General features: G+C 42.8%; 1 protein-coding gene across 1 annotated transcript; it reads left to right on the top strand.

The window, feature by feature from the left end:
• Positions 1-923: 923 nt before the first annotated feature.
• Positions 924-22,284, top strand: TRIB2 (tribbles pseudokinase 2). The gene is made up of 4 exons (XM_069850482.1): positions 924-1,038; positions 1,918-2,337; positions 6,347-6,639; positions 19,930-22,284. The coding sequence occupies exons 2-4, from the start codon at positions 2,068-2,070 to the stop codon at positions 20,396-20,398; spliced, it is 1,032 nt and encodes a 343-aa protein (XP_069706583.1). The 5' UTR covers positions 924-1,038; positions 1,918-2,067; the 3' UTR covers positions 20,399-22,284.
• The last annotated feature ends 1,307 nt before the right edge of the window (positions 22,285-23,591 follow it).

Here is a 23,591-nt window from a genome sequence, read left to right as displayed (position 1 = left end):
CACTTCTGACTCTCCCCTGTGCTGATGTGAGAAAATATGAGCCAAGACATGGCCAGTCCCTTGGCATCACCCTGCAAAGGCTGCAGCTCCAGGACTGAGCCTCCTTTGCTCTGTCCTCTCCTTACTGTTGGCTCACGTTGGCTTACTTTTTTTTTTTTGGGGGGGGGAGGGGGGTGTTGAGGGGTGTGCCTGTGGTTTTTTTGGGGGTGGGGTATATCGTTGTTTTAGAGGGATTCACAACCCATACACAGTCAAAATCTAGGGAGCAAACAATATGCCCGTTGCGCCTTCAGAGAGCTGCTCATCAAACTTTAATACACATCCGAACTCCTGTTATTTAAACAATAAAAGGGAAACCGGTGAAGAAGCCTAGCAGACCGCCCTGGGGCTGGGCGGAGACACACCGACCTCATTCATGGCTTTTTCGTGCAGGACGAAAAGGTTTATGTTTTCCCACCACCACCCAGCCCCCTCGTTTTAATTCTGGGATGGATTAAGGCAAACCTGGAGTCGGGAGAACTCCTCCTACCCTCCTGCACCGGGAAGCAGCCCCTTTTGCTCCCGTAAGTGCGCGGAGACCCACGGTGCCCGGAAAATAAATAAATAAATAAATAAATAAATTGTTCATTGAGAAAACAATAACAACAATGTAATACGGCACCCGACACCCGGGCGGCGAGTTCTGCTTTTAGGGCCGTTTATTCCCTCACCGTGATGATTTCTTAAATTGCTATCGCGTTTGAAAACAATTCATTAATTGATCCCGGCCGCCAGGTCAACCCTGGCTGGAGCTGAGGGAGCATCACGATAGTGGTGGGACACACACACACACACACACACACACACACACACACACACACACCCCCGTCTCACCTTGTTTACCCCGAGAGGGAGGAGGAGGAGGAGGAGGCGGGCGGGGCGGGGCGCCGGGGCCGTGCGGTGCCGGGGCGGGCGGCGGCGCCGCGGCAGTCAGCCTGCGCGCTGGGCACCGTGCGGGCGGCCGGCAGCGAGGAGCGAGGCAGCCAGCGTCCCCGCCACGTAAGTAGCTGTTCGTACGCCCAGGGGAGACGATGACTCGCTGAAGGGCCCTCCTTTCTCCCCCCCTCCCCGCCCCCCACCTTGTCCTACCCCCCCCAAGGAACAACAACAAAAAAGACTTAAAATCTGTTCCCTTCGGTTCTTTTGAAGCGATTCCAGTTTATTCCCTTTCGCTTATTGCGGTGAGAAGTCAGCCCCTTTCTCGCTGCGCTTTTCTTTGTGCGCGAACCACGTTCAAACCCCCGACCCCGAATCCCGCCGGGCGGTGCAAACGTGAAAGCTTTCAGGCTTTCCTCTTTTTTTTTTTTAACCCTCTCTGCCCTTTTTTTTTTTTTTTTTTTTAAAAATTAAATTGTCGTTCTGTCGAGGCTGCCGCCGCCGCGACGGCGCGTTTCTCTCCGCGGTGTCCCGGCCGCTCCCGGTGCCCGCTCGGCCCCGCATCCCGCAGCCGCGGAGCGCTCCTTTTGCCTCGGCGCCCGTTCCCAAGTTATAAACGCTCCCTCGCTATTTCGCGGGGCGTTTTGCGGAGCGCCCCGGGCTCCAGCCGCGAGGTTCCCACGCCATCTACAGCCCGGCCGAGGCAGCGCGCCTCTGCCTGCCCGGAGGGGGAAGGAAGGAAGAAAGAAAGAAAGAGAGAGAAAGAAAGGACGATTCCCCGCTGAGCGCGGCGCGTTACCTAACCTTTTGTTTTCGCCCTCGCCGCTCGGCCCCGCGGGAGCGGCGCCCGCCGGGCTCCGGTGGCTTCGCTGCTCCCCCCCCCCCCGCATCCCCATCCCCGGGTACCGCTCGCCGCGCTCCGCTCCGCCCCGCTCCGCGCCCGGCGGGAACAAAGGGGCCGAGCGGGCTGAGCGTTCTCTCTCTTTCTCCCTCTGTGCCCAGGACGCGGCGCTGAGGCTGGTCGCCCGCCGCCCTCCTGCCCCCCTCCCCGGCCCCGCCACACAAAGGCAGCCGCGGCTTGGACGGGCGAGGGAAGCGCTCTCCGACGCCAGGGGCTCCGCTGCAGCGTCTCGGCTGGTCTTCTCCATACTCATGAACATACAAAGGTCAACCCCTATCACGATAGCACGATATGGGAGACCGCGGAATAAAACCCAGGATTTTGAGGAGCTCTCGTCCATACGGCCCATCGAGCCAAGCCAGAGTTTTAGCCCGAATCTAGGCTCGCCCAGCCCGCCGGAGACCCCCAACTTGTCGCATTGCGTTTCTTGCATCGGGAAATACTTATTGTTGGAGCCTCTCGAGGGAGACCACGTTTTCCGAGCCGTACATCTGCACAGCGGCGAGGAGCTGGTTTGCAAGGTAATGCCTCTTCTCTTCCTCCTCCTCCTCCTCCTCGTCCTCCCCCGGGTCAGCCCGCTGGGTTCCCGTGTCTTGCGGGAGGGGCCGAGCTCAATTATTAAACAGTTTGAGAGACAAAAGGCAGGGAGACGGGATTAAAGGCGCATCCTGTAACTTTTCCCTCCCTGTAGACAATGGCCACGTTAGAGCGGTGGCCCGGAGCCAGTTCTGCCTCTTACACGGGGGACATTGTTCTGGAAGGAGCCGTCCTTTAAGTAGGTCTCAACGTGAGTTCAGCTCAGGAGAAAGCCTCGTCTTCCCCACTCTCACTTTTCAAAATGGAGTAGGGAATCCCCGGCTAATTTTAAGGTGTTGGGACCTGCTTGGCTTCCTTGATTTTTTTTTTTTTTTTATCCTGTCCCTTGCTCTGTGGGTTGGGGTACAGAACAGGATGGAGAAGTGGGAGAGGGAGCTTGTCGTCAGCTTTGTCTTAAAACTAATTTAAAAAAAAAAAAATCCACATCAAATTAATCAGCCTGAGCTCCCTCTCCGTGGAGGTTGTTTGCAAACAGCATCCTCCCTCGTTGCACAACTGAGCAAGAATAAAACTTGCACACCTACGTTTCTTAGAAGAGCAGACAAAATAGCTATCCCACTCTTTGTAGCCTGCCTGCTTTTCTCTGCCTCCTCCTAATGTGCTCCTACTATTCAAAGGTGAGCTGTGGGAAAAGGAATCCCACGTGTGCGCGCCTGTGGAGGGATGTTGTTCTCTTTTTGGGCTGAGGGAATATTTTCCTTTGTTCCTAAATTGCGATTCTCATTGTCTGCGGTGAGCCAGCCTTCTGCCCACCAAGCTGAGGCGATACCTACTAGTAGTAGTTTTAATAACTACGTAGCAAATTGCAACCTTGCAGTGCACCCTACAGTGTCTGTATTGTTCCCAAAATGTGGAATTGTGCCCTTTGGCTGTCTTGGGGAAATTTCTAGGCTTGGACTAACTGTAAAATGGAAAAGTAGACATACATAGCTTTTTTGTATTCTAGGGATTAAAAATAGTATTTCTGACTGTTTCATACTTTCTCATACTTGATTCATAAGAAGTTATGGATTAGGCTGTAGCAGGGAAGTGAAAATAATTGCTCCTGTTTGCTGTTTGTAATGATCAGAGTTCAGAGGCCAATTTAAATATGCTTACTGATTGAGTTATAAACCTGACGTTAAGGCAACCTAGGACTTTGTGTGGTTATTTGAGGTAAGAAAGGAAGGGGTCATGACTTTGCAAAGGACTAATATTGCATGCTGGACTGAATGCTTTGTTACTGAGCTGAAAAAGAACATGAGAATTTCTAGAACGAAAGCCTGGCTCGGTGCAGTAGCACGGTGCTGCTCTTTAGGACATTGGCATCTTTTCATGCAATAAACAAATCCCACAAAGCTGCTGCTCTGCATGAAATTATAGGTGAACTTGCATAACAAGTAGTAAAGCAGGGGTTCTGCTCTTCTTTGTTTCCTGTTTGCTTTGCAGGATTAAGGTCCTATTTTGATAACAGTATGAACAGCATAAATGAGGCTCACAAAGAGTAGACTTTTAATTTTTTTCCCCTTCCCTTTTAAGCTGCATGTTTTTGAGCTGATCCTGACATTTGAATAGCATCAGTTTTTCCATATGTGCCAGGCACTACTTCTAGCTGTCCTCCAAAAATATGATCTTAGCCTGAATTGCTAGTTTGTGAATACACAGTTGTCAGTCCTGAACTCATCTTAATTTAATGTGTGCTTCAAAATGCCTGCAGTATCATGACTACTATTTGTCACGCCGCCTTCCAGCTAGGAGACCTGCTATCTGGTATCTTATTGAAGATGCTCTTAGAGATTGCTTGCAGAAACATTGGTTTGGATAACAGACACATACTGATGATTCTCAAGATTCATTTGGCTGCACCCACTGTCTGTACAGATGCCGTTATTTGCTTCAAGGCGCTGTGGCATCCAAACAATGGTAACGTCTCACTTCCAATTCCCAGCAAGAACTAAATCAAACTGTATCTTATTGGACATTTGCTGAACTGAGGCCAGGGATCTTAAAAGCTGTGATACAAAGAAGCTCTTTATAAAAAGTATTCTAGATTGTAGCAGTACGATAGCACTTCCCATCTCCCCCCTTTCAAACATAGCACTGGTACATCTCCAGACCTACTTATTCAACACAGTCTGAGAACCACAAAATGTAACTCATTTATAGCAGGATAATCTGATTAGGAGAGAATTCTGGAAAGGCTTTTTTTTCTGCATCAGGGTCTGAGCTACATGTTCCTGCTTAAATTTTATCACAGCCTTTGTAAATGAGACGTTCGCTGACAATGTAGTAGTTATGAGTTTTGAGATCCAAATGTCAATGAATTCTCCTCTGGAATGAATTACACACCAGGGATTTTAGCAACACCCCCTCCCAATCCCAGTTCTGCTTCCCTGGTGCACCATGTCACCAGAATGCCTCACTGCTAATCTGCCCCCTGTAAAATGTGTCGGATCTGTTTGGCAGTCTGCCTTTAAGGTTGTTTTTGCTTGTGCCAGAGTGTAGCAGCACAGGGATGGCGTGGGGAAAAGATGGTGTGTGAGGAGGGGGTGTCCCATTTTCCTGAGGTTTGGGTTCTTTTTCGCTGAAGGAGGTTGTTAGGATTGTGCTCTGAAGCATTAAATGACTCGGGCTTTGAACCCTCAGGTAAATTTTTATTGAACCATATCTCTTATTCAGTTTTGAAAGCATTTTAAAGCTTCAAAGAAAGCAGGGAGATTTGCTTCTCGGAGAGGATACAGATACCTGCTATTGGATATGCATACTAGAACACAAAAAGAAAAACAATTGCAGTTTAAACCAGTTGGTTAGAGACTTATACCGTTTTTTCATTTTTATGTTCAGTTAGAATGACGCATAACTACCTTAAATTCTTCTTACCAAAGTAACAAAACACCCAACAGTAAGTTACATATTAATAGAATTTTTATGTTGGTAGAAATGCAAATCCCTTGCTTCATAGTACCTCTGGAGCAGGTATAATTAAAAATAAGAATCGCTTCTGTGACTACTTTGCTCATATTCCCTTTTAGAACACTGACTTCTGTTATTCTCAATGAAATCTTTCTTCTTTCAATGTGGGCATTTCTCAATTGACTCAACTACTGATTCATTCGTCATCACTAGATTATAGTAACTTTTTATATTTGGGTTTCCCAGCAGCCTTTTTAATTCTTACAGCCCATTCATAAGATCGGTGATAACATACTTACTAGTAAAGGGACACTTTGCTTTTAATGAAGCACTTGATTGAAATGCGGAGAGTTCAGGGTGGTTTTGTCTTTGCCTTTTGAAGGATGTTTGTCTGCACTCCAGCGGGCAGGCTGTATCCCCAGTTGTCCTTCTGATCTTATAAACAGCCATTGTAAAACTGAGACTTTGAAAGTGAAAGTGACTTTGCTGTTTGTCAGAGATGAAAGAAAGGCAGGAAGTAAATGTGAATAGCACTAGATGATATTTTAAACCTGAAAATACTTAAAGCTCTAACGGGTTAGTAAAAGCAAGAGAGGGAGGCATGTGAAACAGGGTGTGTTTAATAGGACAGCTTCTCTCGATACAAACCTACTGGCCATATTCTCTATGAGTTTATTTGCATGGCAAAAAAGAAGAGGAAATATGTTTCCAAGTACTGCTTCTGTGTTTTGCTGGTCTTCGGAGCTTAATTCAGACTGCATTATAAATTTGATTAACTGCTAGTGAAGGAAACTTCTTCCTACAAGTTTTGAAGACTAGCCTTTTCTGTCAAGGTTATGCGTGTGTTCTAGGGGGTGGTTATGTAGTCTGGTTTGTCTTGTCCTCAGTGCTGTGAGGTTGTGACATCCTGTTTACATCCGTGCAGCTTCAGCAGCAGCATAAATTATATTTAAAGATGGTTGTGTTAACAGAGGTAGATGTACCATAACTTCACTGTCCTTTGTGTCACTAACCCTAGCTTTACTGTCATTATTTCTGCAGGTATTTGATATTGGCTGCTACCAGGAGTTATTAGCACCATGTTTTTGTCTGCCTGCGCATAAAAATATCAACCAAATTACTGAAATAATTCTTGGGGAGACAAAAGCATATGTGTTCTTTGAAAGGAGCTATGGGGACATGCATTCGTTTGTTCGTACCTGCAAGAAGCTTAAAGAGGAGGAGGCAGCCAAACTCTTCTATCAAATAGCTTCCGCTGTTGCACACTGCCATGATGGTGGACTGGTACTGCGAGATCTCAAGCTGCGAAAGTTTATTTTCAAGGATGAGGAAAGGTAAGAGCCTGCCTTACTTTATGGGTGGTGGTGCCTGAGGTCAGATTCAGAGTTACAGGATGCTGTGACCTTCACTCTCGCCTTGCCATTTGTTCGTAGCACACAAGGTGTTAGGCTTTATTTTCCTCTGCAACCTGATCGTGGGATGGATGTGCCATTTTCACTTCTTGCTTAGGCTTTGGAGTAAAGTAAGTATAGAGTGCTGTTTGCATCTCTGCCTGGCCACCACATTTCTACCTAGAGGAGCACCCTGTTTCCTAAGGAGGAGCCATCTCCTAGAGGAAGGCTCTGCATAGATGTCTGTAAGAGCTCTGCTGTCATAAGTGCTGCAGGTGTTAAAAGAGGGAAGGAATAAAAGATCCAGTGTGCTAAAGAAGTCTGGGGACTGAAATGGCTTCTTCCAATGAGGAGGGCATGAAGAGGAAGAACAGCCAAGCAAACAGTTAATTCTGACACATATTGGAGGGAAGGATGTGTTTTGAAGTGCTTTGAAGGATGGCTTTGAGCACAGCTTCTTGCTTCCCGTGCTGGAAAGGGTCTGGAGACTGCTTCTGAAAGTGTTTTGTGGTCATTAATCATATTGAGACTAAAACTGCCTTGCTTTGTGGGAGCTTGAGATGTATTAGTGCTGTTGTGGTATTTGGGGAACTATGCGTTTTGGTTTTTTTTTCCCTCCTCAATAATTAGGTAGGAAATGATTCAGGGAAGCAGTGTGGGACCACAGAGGAAAACAAATAATTCTTGGTGATCCAGAGGAATTGTTGAAGTGCTATTTCTTATGCTGAGACTTACCTATATTGTTGTACCTGTGGAAACTTCCTCTCTCTTCACTTGTGGTCAGCAGTTTTCATTATGTTACATCATGTATTCACTTAGAACTTCCATATGTAGCACCAGAGTAGTGAACACTGCCAGAGTAACGTCAGGCTTTCACAGAGGGATTAAATTGGAGGATGACCATTAGGGAAAAAATGAAACTAAATGGGAGCAGAGCCTTCTTTTGTGTTTCTTCTTGTCTTGGTAGAGGATAGGGAGATATTTTTCCCTTCTAGTTAAATCATATGGATTGCCTGAAAGCTTGTTCAAAGTGTTGCAGAGTGAAATGAATGTTGTGGAGAGCTTCATTTAATAAAAGAACCAGTGCATATCAATTCCATTTGGGGCTGCTTTGGGAAATTATAAGCAACAGCAGAGGACTTAAGTTTTCTACAGGCTCAATAAGTGCATAATCTCTGAACTACAAAAAAATAACGCACAGTTCAGTCATGAAAGAGAAGTTCCTGCCCTTAAGTTAAACAGGGTAGATAGTTGTCATTTTATATATTCCCTACTTAAATTTTATTACAAGCAGAGTTTTGCAAAATAAACTTCTCCTTGTAATCTCTTTACAAACTGACAAATAAGACACATTTTCACTTCTCAATGCAGTTCAGTGAATTCTCTGCAAAGCAAATAGCTATTCATATTTTTCTACCACAGCCCCAATATATATGAGTAACCTTTCCTCTTCTTCAAATAAAAAAAAAGCCTCAAACAGAACTAGCTTAATGTCCATTCAGAGAGTAGTGCAAAGCAGATAGATGTAAACTGTACTTTCACAACTTTTATTCTGGGTTTTACTCTGTGAGTTTAATAATTAAACACCATTATAGCACCTTTGATGCAGGTAAGAAGGAAACTTGTACAAAATAGTTGTGGGAAGGATTGTTTTCTCTTGTAGCTAATAACATCCTGCTGCTAAAATGGATTTTTTTAAATTTTTTTTTGCTGGGGATATGTATAAACTTGTGTGGTTTCATATGAAGGACAGGACTTGGAGCAGCCCTAGGGCTCATCCTGACTTTGTTCTGCACGAAGGCAGCATGGGTTCAGGGTAGTACAGTGGGAGCAGACATGGGCCCACGCTGAATACTTTTGAACTCCTACCCTGCTGCTTACTAGGAACTGAATGCAACATGAGGCACAGGGCCAAATCCTTTAGCCACCCAAGAAGAGCAGTGCGTGCTGTAATAGCAGTGTTTGCTTTTATGGATGTTTTTAACGTAACTGTAGTCTGCAAAATCGCAGTTACTCACTTTTGAACAGTGTCTTCTAATTACATAATAATTCACTGTAAAGGTCAAATACGACTTGCTGGTTATTTTTAAGATAATCATAGTGCGGTTTTCTTCTGGGTGTAATGTTGATTTGTAAGTAGAGAAGTATTGTAATCCTTTCTCTGCTAAATAAACGGAGAGGAAATAGTGTGAGATAGGAATAGTGACTGTCTTTTTTCACATCCTACGATCATCAGACTATAATCAGTCATCACTTTCAATCTGCTGCTATATTTAGGGCAAAACATCTTCCTGGTCTTTCTGAGTTCGCAGCAGTGTTTGTGTGTTGCTTGCGCCCCTCCAAGCTTGCATTTCCCTGAGGATGCTGGTGAGGATGTCCACGTGCTGAGCAACTTACCTTTCAGAAGCTGCCATCTGCAGCAGTGCCTGGGAGATGGGTGCTGCATGATCTATTGATCATGCATCTTTGACACTGGTAATGAACCAAGGAGGAAGGAAGGAGGTGCAAATGATGTTCTGAGCAGTGTGTGTGAACTCTGCTCCTGCATGTTGCCTGTTCTTCAGTGGAGCTCTGTCTTAGTAGTTCTTTTCCTAACTACTTAAAGTCTGTTAGTCTATTTTCTGCAGTTTGCCTTTAGTACCTACTGCTTTGAAACTTTCTCTTTTTACAGATTATCACAGCTTGTATTTTAGTAGAAGAAAAGATGGGAAATCCAGTGTGCAGGCAACACATGAATGGAAAACTTGCTTCCTTTATGTTTGGTTTTTTTTTCCTTTTAGTAAGATACTTGTCTGCTCTTAGCTGAGAGCTTCTAGACTGGAGGAGCCAGAGAGAATGCGATGGTTATATGGAAGCAGTTCTATTAGTCTGAAAAAGAAAATCAATTAAAGCATTTCTTAGTACATACTCTTTCCATTGATCCTATTCAATATGAAATCAGAGTTCCTGGAGCTTTGCAGGTGGGTGCATACAGCATGTGAAGCTCTTTCCACTCTATTCCCCTTATCTGAATTGCAGCTGGAATTTGCAAAGATTCAGGCTTCTGATCTAGCAGCATCATGAGTACTCTTTGCTCCTACTCATGTCACTACTAAGAATGCATATTGTTTGGATGTTGCTAATTGCAGTGCCTTGCAGTGTCTGGGAGGTAAGAAAGTGGAAACAGTACCATTGGAGGCTGGTAGCTCTGAGCATTTTGTAGGGATCCTAGTCTTACTAGTGACGTTGTCTTGATGCGCTAAGTCAAAAGTAGACTGTGGTGGTGTGTTACCTCTTACTATGTGTGTGTAAATGCATCAGCACTTAAATGGAATCCAAAATTCCACAGTATGGAAACAAGCAAAACATATTTGTCTGTGTTTTGAGGTTCTTTATATCATCTGTTAATCCTGAACTGCAGAAATTTTGAAGATATATGGTAAATTGCATTTCATGCACAAGTTGTGTGTTGTTGCCAAGCACTTTAAGTCTTTTTATAGGCTTTCTTTATTGTTTGTTTTGTATAAAAGAAGGTTGGCAGGGTTGTATTTTTTGGGGGGCAGATGTCTGTGGTTCCAGACTGTTGGCCAGTCTCGTAGTATTGAAATTTCAGAGTTAAGCTGCTTAAATGTACAACTGATTTTAAGAAAGTAGAACTTCTACGACATTACAGCATGGCTGGAAATGTTTTATAAGATGGGATTAGCCAGCAACAGCACATTCATTAAATGAGGGCAGTGAATTTCAGAGCTCTGAAAACAGGGAAAACAACACTGACTTGCCATGCTGCGTCTCACCGGCCTTTCTAAAGTACATATAACATTCTTAAATACTTTAAAAATTGGGTCCTTAAACTTCTAAATAAAACTTGAATCCTGAGCAGTGTAGATGAGCTAAGATTAAATATGTGGGTTTGATTGTTTTCTGCCTCTAGAATACCATGTTGGTAATTTTTTCTTGTCTTGGGTATCAAGCCAGGTAAATGTTGATGTTGTGGAGCTCTTGGTTCTGATTATTTTTGCTGTTTTCAAGTAATGGTATTTACAGTTTTCCTTGTACAGCCTGTCCTTGTAGTAGGCCATTGGGTAGAGCAACTGTGCTCTCCTCCTAGCTGGTGTCCCCTAACGATGTTGCAGAATGGGCAAGTCTTTTTGGGTTGTGCTAAAAATAGCACTACACACAGCATATAACTAGTAAAGCAGTTCATCAGTCTGATTTATAGCAGATGCTTGAGAAAGAGCCACCTCAAAGATCTCAGAATTAAATCAAGCATTTCTGTGTTGTTCTAATGGTTTTCTTCATGCAAGAACATTTCTGCTGTCAGAGAATTATTAATTTCTTCAGTGCATTTTTAAGCCTTTAATTATATTAAAATATTAGCTGTCGTAATATTTGAAGCTTAAAGACCTTGTACATTAATCATACATGTTGAAGGAAAAATTAAAATAATTTTGGTATTTAGATATTATAATTTTCCCATATTCTTTGAGTAAATATGAGGCAGGTGGGATTCAATAAAATTAAATAGAATCTGACACTTTTTGTTCTGTGCCAGGAGAATGCAGCCAGTACAATACACTAATTTAGAAAGCCTATGGTAGCATAGTAGTGCTCTTAGAATGTTTCTTTTCTTTTTTTCCTATAGAATTTCTCAGATTTGAGTGGATGATGCTTTAAGGTGACCTAGCTATATTGTTTCAAATCCTAGTGATGTAAACTTGATCCCACAAAAAAACACAGAACAAGTAGACTGACCTTTGTCCAAGCAGACTTTCATTTTCTTATGTTAGTAGTAAGTTTCTTCCCCAGCATTTGTCAAGTTATAATATGGTCATCTGCTTTTCCCTGTGGTGTGAGAACTTGCTGGTTTATTTGTGATTCCATAGAGATCAGGTGAGTTAAGCCTTTCCCAAAGTCCTAGAAAGAGAGTCCTGGAGCGGAAGAAAATAAAACAAAATAGGAATGCTCTTTAAATACAAGGAGATTTAGAAATAAAACAAGATTTCATCTGTTTTGTTATTTAAGCACATCACATTACTCTGAATGGGGACATAGGAGCAAAGAGCATGATTTCTTCAGTAGTGGAGGATCATAGGTCAGATTTCAACCCAGAAATTATTCCTAGAATATGGGGAGGAAGGTGAATTTCTTCACTGGCAGTAAATCTCTGCTGTCAAACTTAGGATAGAGGTTGAAGTAGTTGCGTAACTGTTTTCCACAGAAGAATTTGTGCTTGCTTTTGCCTTTGTGTGGTTTGGTTACTAAGTCTCTGTTTTCTCCCAGTGGTCGTGGGAGCAACATGCTTCAGACTTGTTGAGTATGCGGTACCCTTCCCAGCTGGGAGCAGGAGGCCATCTGCAGATGTTGAACATCGCACTACGCCTGTAAAGTGCTTAAACCTCCTTCTGAAGGCATAGATAGCCGTAGAGGTTAACTGCTGTGCTGAAGGCCATAAGTGAAAGCAAAAGCCAGGGAGAAGTTGGCTGTTGGCTCTCCCCAGGATGAGAATGGGAACTCCAATGGACCTTGAGTCTGCTTAAGGCCCTACAGTAAGACCGTAAGTGGTGTGAGCCTTTGCTGTAGTATCCAACTCTGGACTTTACAGAAGGTTTTACTCTTAAGCTGTGCTATCTTTTGGTATCTGGCTCATAGTTGGACCTGTATGTGTTCTCCTTTACTCTTCCTTCAGTCTCTTCCCGTTTGCAACCTCCTGTACTGGCTGTGCTGAAGCGTAGTGTCAAGGTGGAGCCTCGTGCCATGCTTGAAGAAGCAGGGGAGTCCTGCTTGGGGTCCTGTCTTTAGTCTGAGCTGTTCTGCTGCAGGTTGTCCCTATGTCCTGCCCAGCCTCCCCAGCCACACTGTTTGAATTTGAGGGGTGCCTCTGGCTGCACGCTGTGTTACACGTTGCCTGTAATGCCAGACGTGGTTGGGTGCCCATAGTGAGATACTTGTCGTGGAATTGACTTCTCTGATGATAGGTTCTTTTCAGTCCCTGGAAGTAGATGTCTCCTAAAGACATCTTGTATTAAGAGTTCAACAGCTGGTTTTTTTGAAGTCTTTAAAAATCTCCATCCATAGTCCCCTGTGCAAAATACTTCCTGTTGACTCTAGAGGGGAAACTCAGGGCATCTGCGAATGTCTCTCCTGGGGATGAGGAGGGGAGGTGGGATTCAGAGACTCCAGCTAGCGGCAGCTGCAGCGGACTGTCTTGATGGAAATCTGCTGCCTTTTCTTCTAATTGTCCTTATTATCACATTATGAGATTACTTCAGGTTTAGGAGGGAGAGGAAGGGTGGAGATTGTAAACAGGAGCCAACCTGGAGCTTATTTAATCTTAAGCACCTGCTTTTTGGTAGATGTACATTACTTGGAGACAGACTTACAGATATCTAAGCAAAAGACTTCCAGTAAGGTTGTGAAATAATAGCCCAGCTTTATCTTAAGAGGTGCTGAGCACACACTGCAGCTCAGAAAGTGTAGGGTTTTTTTCCCAACACGTGGTTTTGTTAACAAAATAAAATTTTGGTCTCCTTTCCCTGTGCTGCTTCAACATGCATCGTTTGAGAAGACCTTGAAAAAGCAATGAACGCAGCATGTGTGCATTTTAAAACTCTGACTTTCAGTGTGATCTGAAAAGGATAAAAGTGAGGTGAAGTACTTGCCCTGAGCCAGATGCTTATCAAATAATAGGCTTCTTGCAGTATTGTAACTGAACCCCTCTATGGTCTGCATTGGATTTTAGAGCCCACACCCCAACACACACATTGCTACCTACTTACCTGCTTTTAAGGGGATGTGTCTCCTTAAGCAATAAGGGCATACATGTATATGGCATACAGGAGAGGCTGTTCCCAGTAACTGTATTTAGAGTATTGTAAAGCTGAGGTCTTTGAGGCCCCAGTTCTTCCTGGAGATGTGCAATGGGATAGTCTCAGAGCATTTTTTAAAGTGGAATTCTGTAGAAAAAGAAAGCCAGCTTAAATCAAGGTAAAAAGCCCTAAGTTGCTGGGTCCTGCATGTCAGGAGAAGGGTGCAGGACAGAGCTGAGTGCACTGGCAGCATCCCTTTAGAGGAAGGGTGGGGGATATGTAAGTTTTAGAGGCTTCCTCATTCTGCGGAAGTACCAGTGAGGGAATCTTCCCTTAGGAACAAGGTTCATCCTGTAAACCTGTGCTGCCTGCAAGTCCCAGTTGTCTTTCAAAACATATCCTTGAGCCTGTTTCATTATGCAAGAGACAGTTTGTCTGACAGCCTTTATGCAGGGTTTGTTTTTTTCTTTTCCCCCTGAAGTTGTGTAGGATGTTGTGCAGTGAACTCCTAGGCTGTGTGGTGTTACGTACTGGAAGGGATCTTACAGTGAAAGGAGCAGGATTTTAATTGATGGTGTATCGTTTCCCCTCTGATCCTGTGTGCCTCGCTGCCCCTGTAGAAGATCTGGTAGTTCCAAGTTCAGAACAAGTATGTGCACCAAGCTGCAAATCATCTGCATGGGGTTTTGTTAGCCACCTTCTCCGTCTCACTGTCTGTGACGACAGTCTACTTCTGCATTATTTAGGAGAGATTCCCTTAGTTAAGAAAACCAATTAGCAAAATATAGCTGTTTCTAATGTCAAGCTTCCTTTCTGTTTTTTTTTTCCATCCTTGTGACTCTACTGCCATTATGGTATTCATGCTCGTCTCATCTTTATGATGGGGTGCTAGGCACTGACCTTGATTAAATGACCTGTAAATTATTGGCCACATAGGAGCAATCGCTGATCTACTGGGCAGTTGATGGCTTGAGTGCCTCTCTACTGAGGGAAAAAGATTTTCTGGCCTCGGTCAGAGTAGTGCTGAAATATGAGATAGCATTGCTTGGGTGCCTTCATTTTTTTTATGTGTAAAGTGGAATATTATGAGGCACATCTTCCCTTTAGAAGTTGCCATTTTATATTTAACTGCAGTCATATTAATAAAATGAAAATTCAGATGGCAATGATGGTTGTTCTCTCATCTTTGGAGGCATGAGGCTGCTATACAGAATCTGTAAATCTGGATCGTCTAATTTTGACCCATCCTGAAGAGCGAGTGGATGATGTACCTTGAGGATCCATAGCAGCATGGCTTCTTCCATCTTGTCTCAAAGCAGCTGATCCAGCTGTCATGCAGGGGATGATGCTGTACTATAACTGGGGGTCTAGTCTGCATTGTGCTTCCGAAATTGTAACAGTGGCTCAGCTGTGGTTCAGGTGTTAATTTCCCATACAGATGGTTTTGGGGACAGACTAGAAGCAACTGCTTTCGTTGATTCAGGCATGGGCTCCTTTACTAGTGTTTATTCACTGTAGTGAAGATACTTTCCACTGAAACACTCAGACTTTCAGTCAGTATTTCTGCTTTAAATGTTCCAGATTTTTTTTTTTTCTCCTGCCTTATGAGCTTAGAGCCCTCTGAATAATTCCACTCATTTTGGTATGGAAATTGTGTTTGCTTTCGGAGAGCAAGTGTGAATGCCGAGTTCTTACAGTCCCTGCGTCAGTGTCAAAAGGCAGGATAGCAATTTGCCAGTGGCCTCTGAGCTCTGGAGGGAGGAATAATGCGAATCCCTCTGAAAAAAGTGTGGGATGTGTAACAAAGCCCTCTGCAAGACGGGTGCTAGCTTGGGGGGTTGCATTTAAGAATCTTCTGGAAGGCGTTTAATTGATTAGGTTTTGTTACATTACTGAAGAGCAAAGTCTGAATGCAGTCAAGTAATGAATGGCATATTGATAAGAAATTCAGAGTGGTATTGTTTTTCATGGGTTTCCCTGACGGTTTCTATGGGGACAAAGACGCATTTCCCGTCTGAGTGCTGCTGCTGCCCTCTGATTGCACTTCTGTGGTTTCATTCACCAGTAATGGGAAAGCATTCATAGGCAGAATAGCTTCCCCTTTTTAAATAGCCGTGATTCAGGGTTGTATTTTTTTTTTTTAATGCATTAGGCTAATGCAGTGTTTTATCAATGATCTGATAGATGCATAATGCTTTTTTTCCAAGTGCTTATTCAGGATCTGCATTAAAACTTGAAATTATGTACTGTAATTATGTAAGCCTTGACAAAAGTCTTTGTTGCCCTACAGTATGTGTACAGAGTGATTCTCATCGAGCTTTGGCAGAACCTTACATTTGAACTTTAGGGATTAATTTTGTTGTAGCTGTTTGAATGGTCAAACTCGGGTGCTGATGCTTTTGGAAAACTTTTTTTCTCTTGTGGGGGTCCTTCAGTTGACTGATGTGAGCTAATTATTTAGAGAATGAGAGTTTTTTTAGAAATGTGACTTTAAAAAAAAAAGGATAATTAATTTTTGTTTGTTTTTTTCTGCTCTGTTATGGGAGGTACTTCAAAACTGACTGACTTCACATCTCAGTATTTGGCTTTGAGTCTGTCCTTTACCTACCAAGTGTTGAATTTAGGGTTGTACGATTACTCTGCAATTGGATGCATTCCCCACCCTTTGCTGCAGAGGTTCTATGTTCTTAGACACTACTTGCAATTTTGAGGGTCTGTTTGTTGGTTTTGGCTTTTATTCTTTTTTTCCTGAACATTTTATTTTAGTGCTTCCTCCGAGAGAGAGAGAGAGTATATGGAGAGATTGCTTCTCATCCAGAGTGTGTCTGCATTTCTGTGTATTTAGACTCCCCTCTTTCCTGTTCCCCTCCGCCCTCAACTCCCTACGTCCCCCCCCACCCCAAAATCCCAGTCCTCTTAATATTTGCAGAAAACTGAGCTCTTTTAGGAAGTGCTTGAAATGAAGGAAAAGCCAGCCAGAGCTGGAAGCTGTTTCTCTTAGAGATAGGGTGCTCTGTGCTATTCTTTTTTGTTTGCCTGAAAAAAAAAAAAAAAAAAAACCCAAATGTGAAATGACTATAAAAAGGGGAGTGAGAATTGCGATTTACACCTGCGTATTACTCTGTTGTAGTATGATTATGGACTACTCTATATGTGAAGCTGAGGTACGTGAAGTTATCAGTCACTGGTGTAAAGAGGCTGAGGTGGGTCTCTGCAGCCCTGGTGCTGGGTTACGGTGAGGGGTGCTGGCAGAGCCCAGCCAGGGTGCTTGGCAACAAAAGCTCCTGAGTGCTTCTGTGCACTGGCTGTGCCAAGCAGGAAAGCTGCCTTGCGGGTGGGCCTTTCCCCTACTCCTGTGCTTTCCTTTCTTGAAGGATGGAAATCCTGCATTATCACCTTCTGTAAAGACAGCCAACTTTGTAACTGAAACTGGGAACACCCAAGTTGCCTCTGGTGGTAAATGGAAGGGGAAGAACCTCGTATTGAGGCCATGCACCTGGCAGTACCTGCTCAAGAGAGGCGGTTCCTGCAGTTAGAGAGGGAAACACATACCTGCGTGCAGTGGTGTGTCCTGTACTGGCCTCATTGCATAGGGACCATTTCACCACTTGTACCTTATACACAAGGGCATTATTGGTTGAGGTTTTGGGGGCTGATGAGGAGGGGGGAGGACGACTGAAGGTTGTGTTTTTGTTTAATACGGGACCTTTTGTTTCCTCAAAGCCTGTCAGCTCAGCAGGATGAAAAACCTGGTTTGAGTGTTTGCTTCATTTGGCCATGGCTTATGGAAGAGCAGGCAGATAAGGGCCAGCTGTTGTTCCATTTGCTTGCTTAAATAAAGCCCACTGCCACATATAAGGAGGGCTGCAGGCTGCAGCACCTTGCAAAGAAAGGAAGACAGGGATAAGGCTTTTGTATGCTGCTTCTCTTTTATTAGCATGAAATGATTTGTCCTGTTGGAGAGAAAGATAATTTTTTTGATGCACCTTGCAGTCTGCTCTTTGTGGTCCTATACAACATCCATTGTAGAAAAATAAGAGGTTAGGAAATTCCAATGATTTCTGTAATATAAAAGCTTCTCATCAAACTGTTTCTCTCAGTTCTTTGGCAACTCTCAGAAATGTAAAATAGAATGGGAGAGCAAACAGTGTTTCCCTGCGCTGTTGATGCTGGGATGGCAGAAGAGAGTGTGTGTATGCGAATTTCCTCCTGTATGTTGTCTATAAACAGTATGCTCTGCCCCAACTCCCTGTCTATGTGTTCTGCTTCTGTTAGCAGGAGTGAGCCTATGCTTTCCTGTCGCCAGTTCAGTGACTTAACGCATGTTTGAGTAGCTGGGCTAAGCATTTTATTGCTACGCATACTTTTCTGTGGAAAAACTGAGGTGGGCAATGCAAATGGAACTGCAACTCATGTCCCTGCCTTCCCTTTCATTTCCGCCTCTCTGTTCTCTGTCCTCCTTGGTGTGTTTTTTTTTTGTTTTTTTTTTCTCCTGACATTTCTCCTCACTGCTCTTCCTAAGCCTTGCAGGTGCAGGAACATGTAGAAGCTGAATGTTGTGAAAGGACTTTTCTCTATTCGCTCTCCTGTTTTGGACCTTCTGAGCTGTGTACAGCGGGAAATTGCTGTGGTCTTGCTAATTATAGTTAAGTTTCTCCTTTTAGCCAGCTTCCTGTGTGAGGTATTGCTGCTGTAAAGAATTGTTTGAGTGCTGATGAGGGAGTTGTCCATGGCCAGGAGATGCGCTGTTAGGCTGGCAATGGGTAATTAATCAGGAAGCAGGAGTTGCGCAAACCCCATCGGCATCTGCAGTGGAGGAGAAAACACTGGCCTATTTAAGGAGAGAAGGAGCTGCCTTGACACACTGTGCTTGGGAGCCAGGTATTCTGAATTCTGTATTTATGACTTCCTGATCTGAGGCACGTTGCCAAACAGGCTTTCACCTCTGCTAGTAAATGTCTCTAGCTGTTGAAAAGGTCCAAGTATCATTACGAGAGTTTATGGCATGGTTGCCTCTGGAGTACTCCATAGAGTAAAATGCTTTCCTGTTGGTTCAAAGAAGATAGTGCTGAGCTGCCCTGGAACCAAGTCTGAGCCAATGCTGGCCCAGCTGTCTTTTATAACTCGAGCCCAAGCAAAGTTGTCTTCAGTAAACATTTAAGAAACAGGGCTCTCCTTGTCTGTTTTAATGCCTGTTGAATGATGTGCTTTTGTTGAGAGACACGAATTCTGCTTTCTGGGATGAGATTCAGTTCCTGCCTGTGAAAGTCTGTGGTATGGGAACATGGCCATGATACAGGGCTAAGAGTGCTCATACAGACTGGTGAGGTTGAGGGACGAGGACAGTAATACCCAAAGTTGAGTTATGATCCCAAATTGTTGAACAGAAAACCTGCACAACTGCTAGGTCATTCTTCTATCCAGATGCACTGGACAAGTCCTTTTGGGTTACAGTGATTCTATTCACAAAGCCAACCATTGCTGGCAAGTGGTCTAAAGGGTAATTGGTATTACTTTTGGATGCCTTTAACAGGGACAGATTTTTAAATATGCTTACAGATGCTAGCAGTGAGAATTAAAAGGAATAAAGGTGTTATGTTCATTTAATACTATGAAAAACAAGTTTAGCATCATTTTTCTGCTCCTGTGTAATAAACTAAAGGCAAGAAAATTCTCTTGCAGAGATAATTACTGCAGCACAATGACAAGTTCACTGTGCTTTGCAGGCAGAAGGAGTTTGCATTCTAGAAAAGGCATCTGTCATCTCTCTGCGAGCCCTTTGCCAACCTCTCCTTTCGTGTCAAAGTGAGGAAGTTCTCTGGTGCAGCTGGGTAGATAAGCTTGCTGTTAATCTTGGCATCCAGCTCAACTGATCTTCCTTTGCCCAAAGGCACGTTTAGGAAGACTGAGATTTGTTAAAATTGTTCTCCCTTGATACTGGATAAAGAAAAATGTTAGTTGGTCAGCAGGATCATTTAGGGTCCTTGTGGAATTACAGGTACTGTGACTAATAACTACTGACCAGTGTGAAGGTGTCAATATCCTTGTCTACTTAGGGCTATACTTGTATTTGGACATGACTCCTACACAGGTACGTTAGAATGCAGTTGACAGAAGTAATCTTGAGGCTTATGTCTCTGGAGATCGCGTCTATGTAAAATTTAACAGAATAATGAATATGGCCTTACAGTTATATCCAGTAAACTTATAAGTATTTGAAATTTTGTAGTTTTGTTTGTGGCAATATTCCCTATATATCTCTAACGTGTAACCACTATAGAAGAGATCAGTTACCTGTAACAAGTGCTGTGACTCAGATTTTGAACTGATGTACTTCTATGGCTGTTGAATTTGTAGTGTATTACTATTATAATCATGTAATTGTAAGAGCATGGAATTTGTGTTTTGATGTTTATGTTGATGATTTTGGTTTTTTTGCCTGCAGGACTAGAGTGAAGTTGGAAAGCCTAGAAGATGCTTATATTTTAAGAGGAAACGATGACTCTCTTTCTGATAAGCATGGATGCCCAGCCTATGTGAGTCCAGAGATCTTGAACACAAATGGCAGCTACTCTGGCAAAGCAGCGGACGTATGGAGTCTAGGTGTCATGCTTTATACCATGCTAGTTGGACGCTATCCTTTCCATGACATTGAGCCTAGTTCCCTCTTCAGCAAGATCCGTCGTGGGCAGTTTAACATTCCAGAAACTCTATCCCCCAAGGCAAAATGCCTCATACGTAGCATACTGCGTCGGGAGCCATCGGAAAGGCTGACTTCACAGGAAATTCTGGACCATCCATGGTTTTCTACAGATTTTAATGTATCGAATTCAGGATATGGTGCTAAGGAAGTATCAGATCAGCTGGTGCCTGATGTCAACATGGAAGAAGACTTGGACCCATTCTTTAACTGAGCACAAAGACTGGTGTTCAGAAGGTACACAACCTGGAGATGGACACATGAAGGAGCCCTTCCTGACCACGTTAAATCACATCCTACATCAGCCTAGCTTGGTAGCAAAAGACACTCAGAGGTCCTCGGATTGAGAAGGAACCTCCACAAGGAGCTAATATAACAAATGTAGCATGGGGACAGACTGGGGGGGCGGGGGGAGCTTGCTATCAGGTTAGATTGATTTGGAGGAGAAAAGGCAGCATGGAGCAATTGTAGCTTCTCACCTTTTTGGAGCCAAGGAGACTGCACATGCCAATTCTGGTGCAGCTGTATCACTCCTGTTTCTGTTCAATTAAACAATAGTGGTAACTCACAACAAATAGAAACTTTTGCCTCAGCTCACATCTTGGCATCGCACTGTTAGATATTTAACTTCAGCCATTATTCAGGGAAAGTAAAATTGGCTAACTTTTTTTTTTTTAATCGGATGTCTAATAATTAATGGGGTTAATTTAAGAAAAAAATTAGGTGCACAAAGATGGACATGAAAAGTGGGTGCTAAAAAACAAACAAAATTTAGGTTCATGTCTCTTGATAGCTATTTTCAACTCATTTCTTCTAAATAAACTACTTAATATTCTTGTCAGGAAATGACATTTTAATGCTTTGTTCCCTTAAGGGGAAGTAACTGTCATTTAGCAAGCTGTTCTGTTTTATGTCAAATGGTTTGTTGCAGGAAGCTATTATAACTCGAACTTCCAGATGCATTACTGCTATAATAGGGGGAAGAAAAGAAGAAAACTGTATAACTTCTTTTTAAAGATATGAGATACTGGCTTCCATATCTGCCATGCTGCACGTATATGACTAGAGAGGGCAGAAAGCCCTTAGTTGTGTCTTTATATGAGAACCAATCTCTTCTTTAACTGACTGGCCCACGTGTAAATAGAGGGCTCTTTATTACTGAAGAAGAGTATTGTGGGTTTCTTTTTCTTTAAATTCCTCTCAACTTGGGAAAAGAATTGTTTGGGTTTGGTTTTTGTTTATGTCCAGAATAAGAAATAAGAGGGTATTAATAAGCTGAACATTTATATTACAGATATTCCTCTTGAAACATACACAGTAATATGCACCTTTTGTATTGTCAAGACTTATTCTATTTATTGAAGAAAATGTCACAGTAGTGATGTATTAAGCCAGTACTTCAATTACGGGTTGACTTGGGATGACATGTTACATGCTGTAGTTAACACACTTCTTTTCTGTTCAGGTATTTCTGTCCCTAAATAACTTTTTATTTAGCTTTTTTTTTTTTCTAGATAGCTTTATTTGATTTAGACTGGCAAATGTTTTTATTACTGCTTTTATATTGCTGTATGATACTGAAATCTCTTGGCATAAATATTTGTGTTTCCAGTACCTCAGTTGTTCTGATATTACTGCCTGTATACGTTTTGTGAAGTGGTCATGTTTTTTGGGTAGGTACATGTGGACTCTGTAGTATGTAAATGTTACTTGAATTTGTGCTTAATTATAGTATGTGGCATGTGCGTACAGCTACTTGGCATTTGACGTATGGATGCTATTTGCCTGCCTTGCAGGAAAGTTATGGTCCCACTCTCAAGAGGATGTTTCACAGTTCTTTATCAAGAGACAAAGCTAGCTGCAGCTGACCTGCCTTGGTTCTATTTTGGTAACTAAGAATATAAAGGAGTAATGTTTTTACACTCTGAAGATGGTGCTGTGTCAAGAAGGACTTTTTTTTATTTTATAAGTACCTTATAGGAGGAAAGATTGGTGATGTGCATGGTGGGGTTTTACTGCCTCTGGTGCTTTGTCATGTATTTGGTTTAATGTTTTTGTCCTAATCTCTTCAATAAATAAAATTGTGCATATTTAACTAAATTTCAGTGGTGAATGATGTTCTTGCTAAATGTCTGAGGTGCTGCAGGAGTTTGCCCATTAGGACCATTTAGCTAGTATTTTTTGTGCTGCTAACAAGCTCTTGCCAGACCTGGGAGCTGAGAAAGATTTGCACGTACATTTACAAGGTAACACTGTAGGCCTTTTCTTCAAAAATTTTACCATTTACTGTGAGTGAAACTGGCTTTTATTTTGTTTATTTTCTTTTGGATTGTCCCAACCACTTATTAAGCCAAGCCTATTTACCTTTTTCAAGGAGAGTATTGAAATGCAGTGAAAACTATGACTTTTGGTGATGGGAGGCTCTTTGGCTGATGAAGAGAGATACCAAAATGGAGCATGCTGGCACTTGCACTTTCCAGTGTTCTAGAGAAATTTGCCCCCTGCACTTGCCCCTTAATTCCAAAATATATGGCTCTGAGATAGCACCTCCTAATTTACTGTCTTCTATTTAAGGTTAGATTCTGTTTCTGTTACTAATGATAATTAATAGATGCACATAGTGAGGTCATGTAGGTGTATGTGGAGTAATAAGATGCTTTGTGAACATGAGGCAGGACAGGTGAATACTGGTCCATTAAGAAAAGAGCTTTGAAAAGGGTCTGAATTTAAACCAGGATTCTGTTCTTCAGAAGTTCTGTGGTTTGCAAAGGCCATAGGTGATGACCACCTTGAAGAAACATTCCCCTGCCCTGAATCCCTCTGCTTCAAGGTAAGAATAGTGCACTAAAACTGCAAATATGCGTGTTACAGTCAGGCTGGCTAACTTGTACGACATGATTTCACCCTAGGGAATTCCTACATGTGTTGAATATTTCAACTGGTAGGTTGAGAATTAAAGTTGTTGATTGTATCACCAATCTAATGTGTTATTAAGATGTAGAAACACTTGAAGATGAATTTTTAAATGATCTGTATGCTTGCAGCCAAAGTTTGGATTACTTGAAACTCTTTCAAATCAAACTCCTACAATAAATGTGCTTTATAGGAAAAAGCAGATTGTAATCAGTCATAGAGAGCTGAGGAGGGGAATACTGAGGTTTTCTGTCTCCCTCACTAAAACTTATGTGAGCGGCTTCTGTTCTGTTTGGGTGGAAGTAGTTAGACCTTGTTTTACAGCAACCTGCACGCTTGCTTTTTCACTGCCAGTAATTATATGAAAAATGCTGCTGACTAATGGTTGCTCATTTGCAGTGAATTTTTATTAGAGGCAATAGCTTTCTTGGTGTTTCTGGGGAGGAATCCTTTGGCAGCTGAAATCAGCTTTATAAAATGCTGAAGGGGTGCCT

This window comes from Phaenicophaeus curvirostris, chromosome 2, assembly GCF_032191515.1.
Source record: "Phaenicophaeus curvirostris isolate KB17595 chromosome 2, BPBGC_Pcur_1.0, whole genome shotgun sequence".
In the NCBI taxonomy this organism is placed as follows: Eukaryota; Metazoa; Chordata; class Aves; order Cuculiformes; family Cuculidae; genus Phaenicophaeus; species Phaenicophaeus curvirostris.
Note: the sequence above shows the minus strand (reverse complement) of the source record. Positions and strands in the feature narration are given on the sequence as shown.

What these genes read in the sequence shown, in the direction of transcription:
- TRIB2 (XM_069850482.1), top strand. Translation starts at nt 2,068, where the DNA reads ATGAACATACAAAGGTCAACCCCTATCACGATAGCACGATATGGGAGA. An exon ending in GCGAGGAGCTGGTTTGCAAG is followed by an intron (nt 2,338 to 6,346) that starts GTAATGCCTCTT and finishes TTATTTCTGCAG; the next exon opens with GTATTTGATATTGGCTGCTA. An exon ending in ATTTTCAAGGATGAGGAAAG is followed by an intron (nt 6,640 to 19,929) that starts GTAAGAGCCTGC and finishes TTTTGCCTGCAG; the next exon opens with GACTAGAGTGAAGTTGGAAA.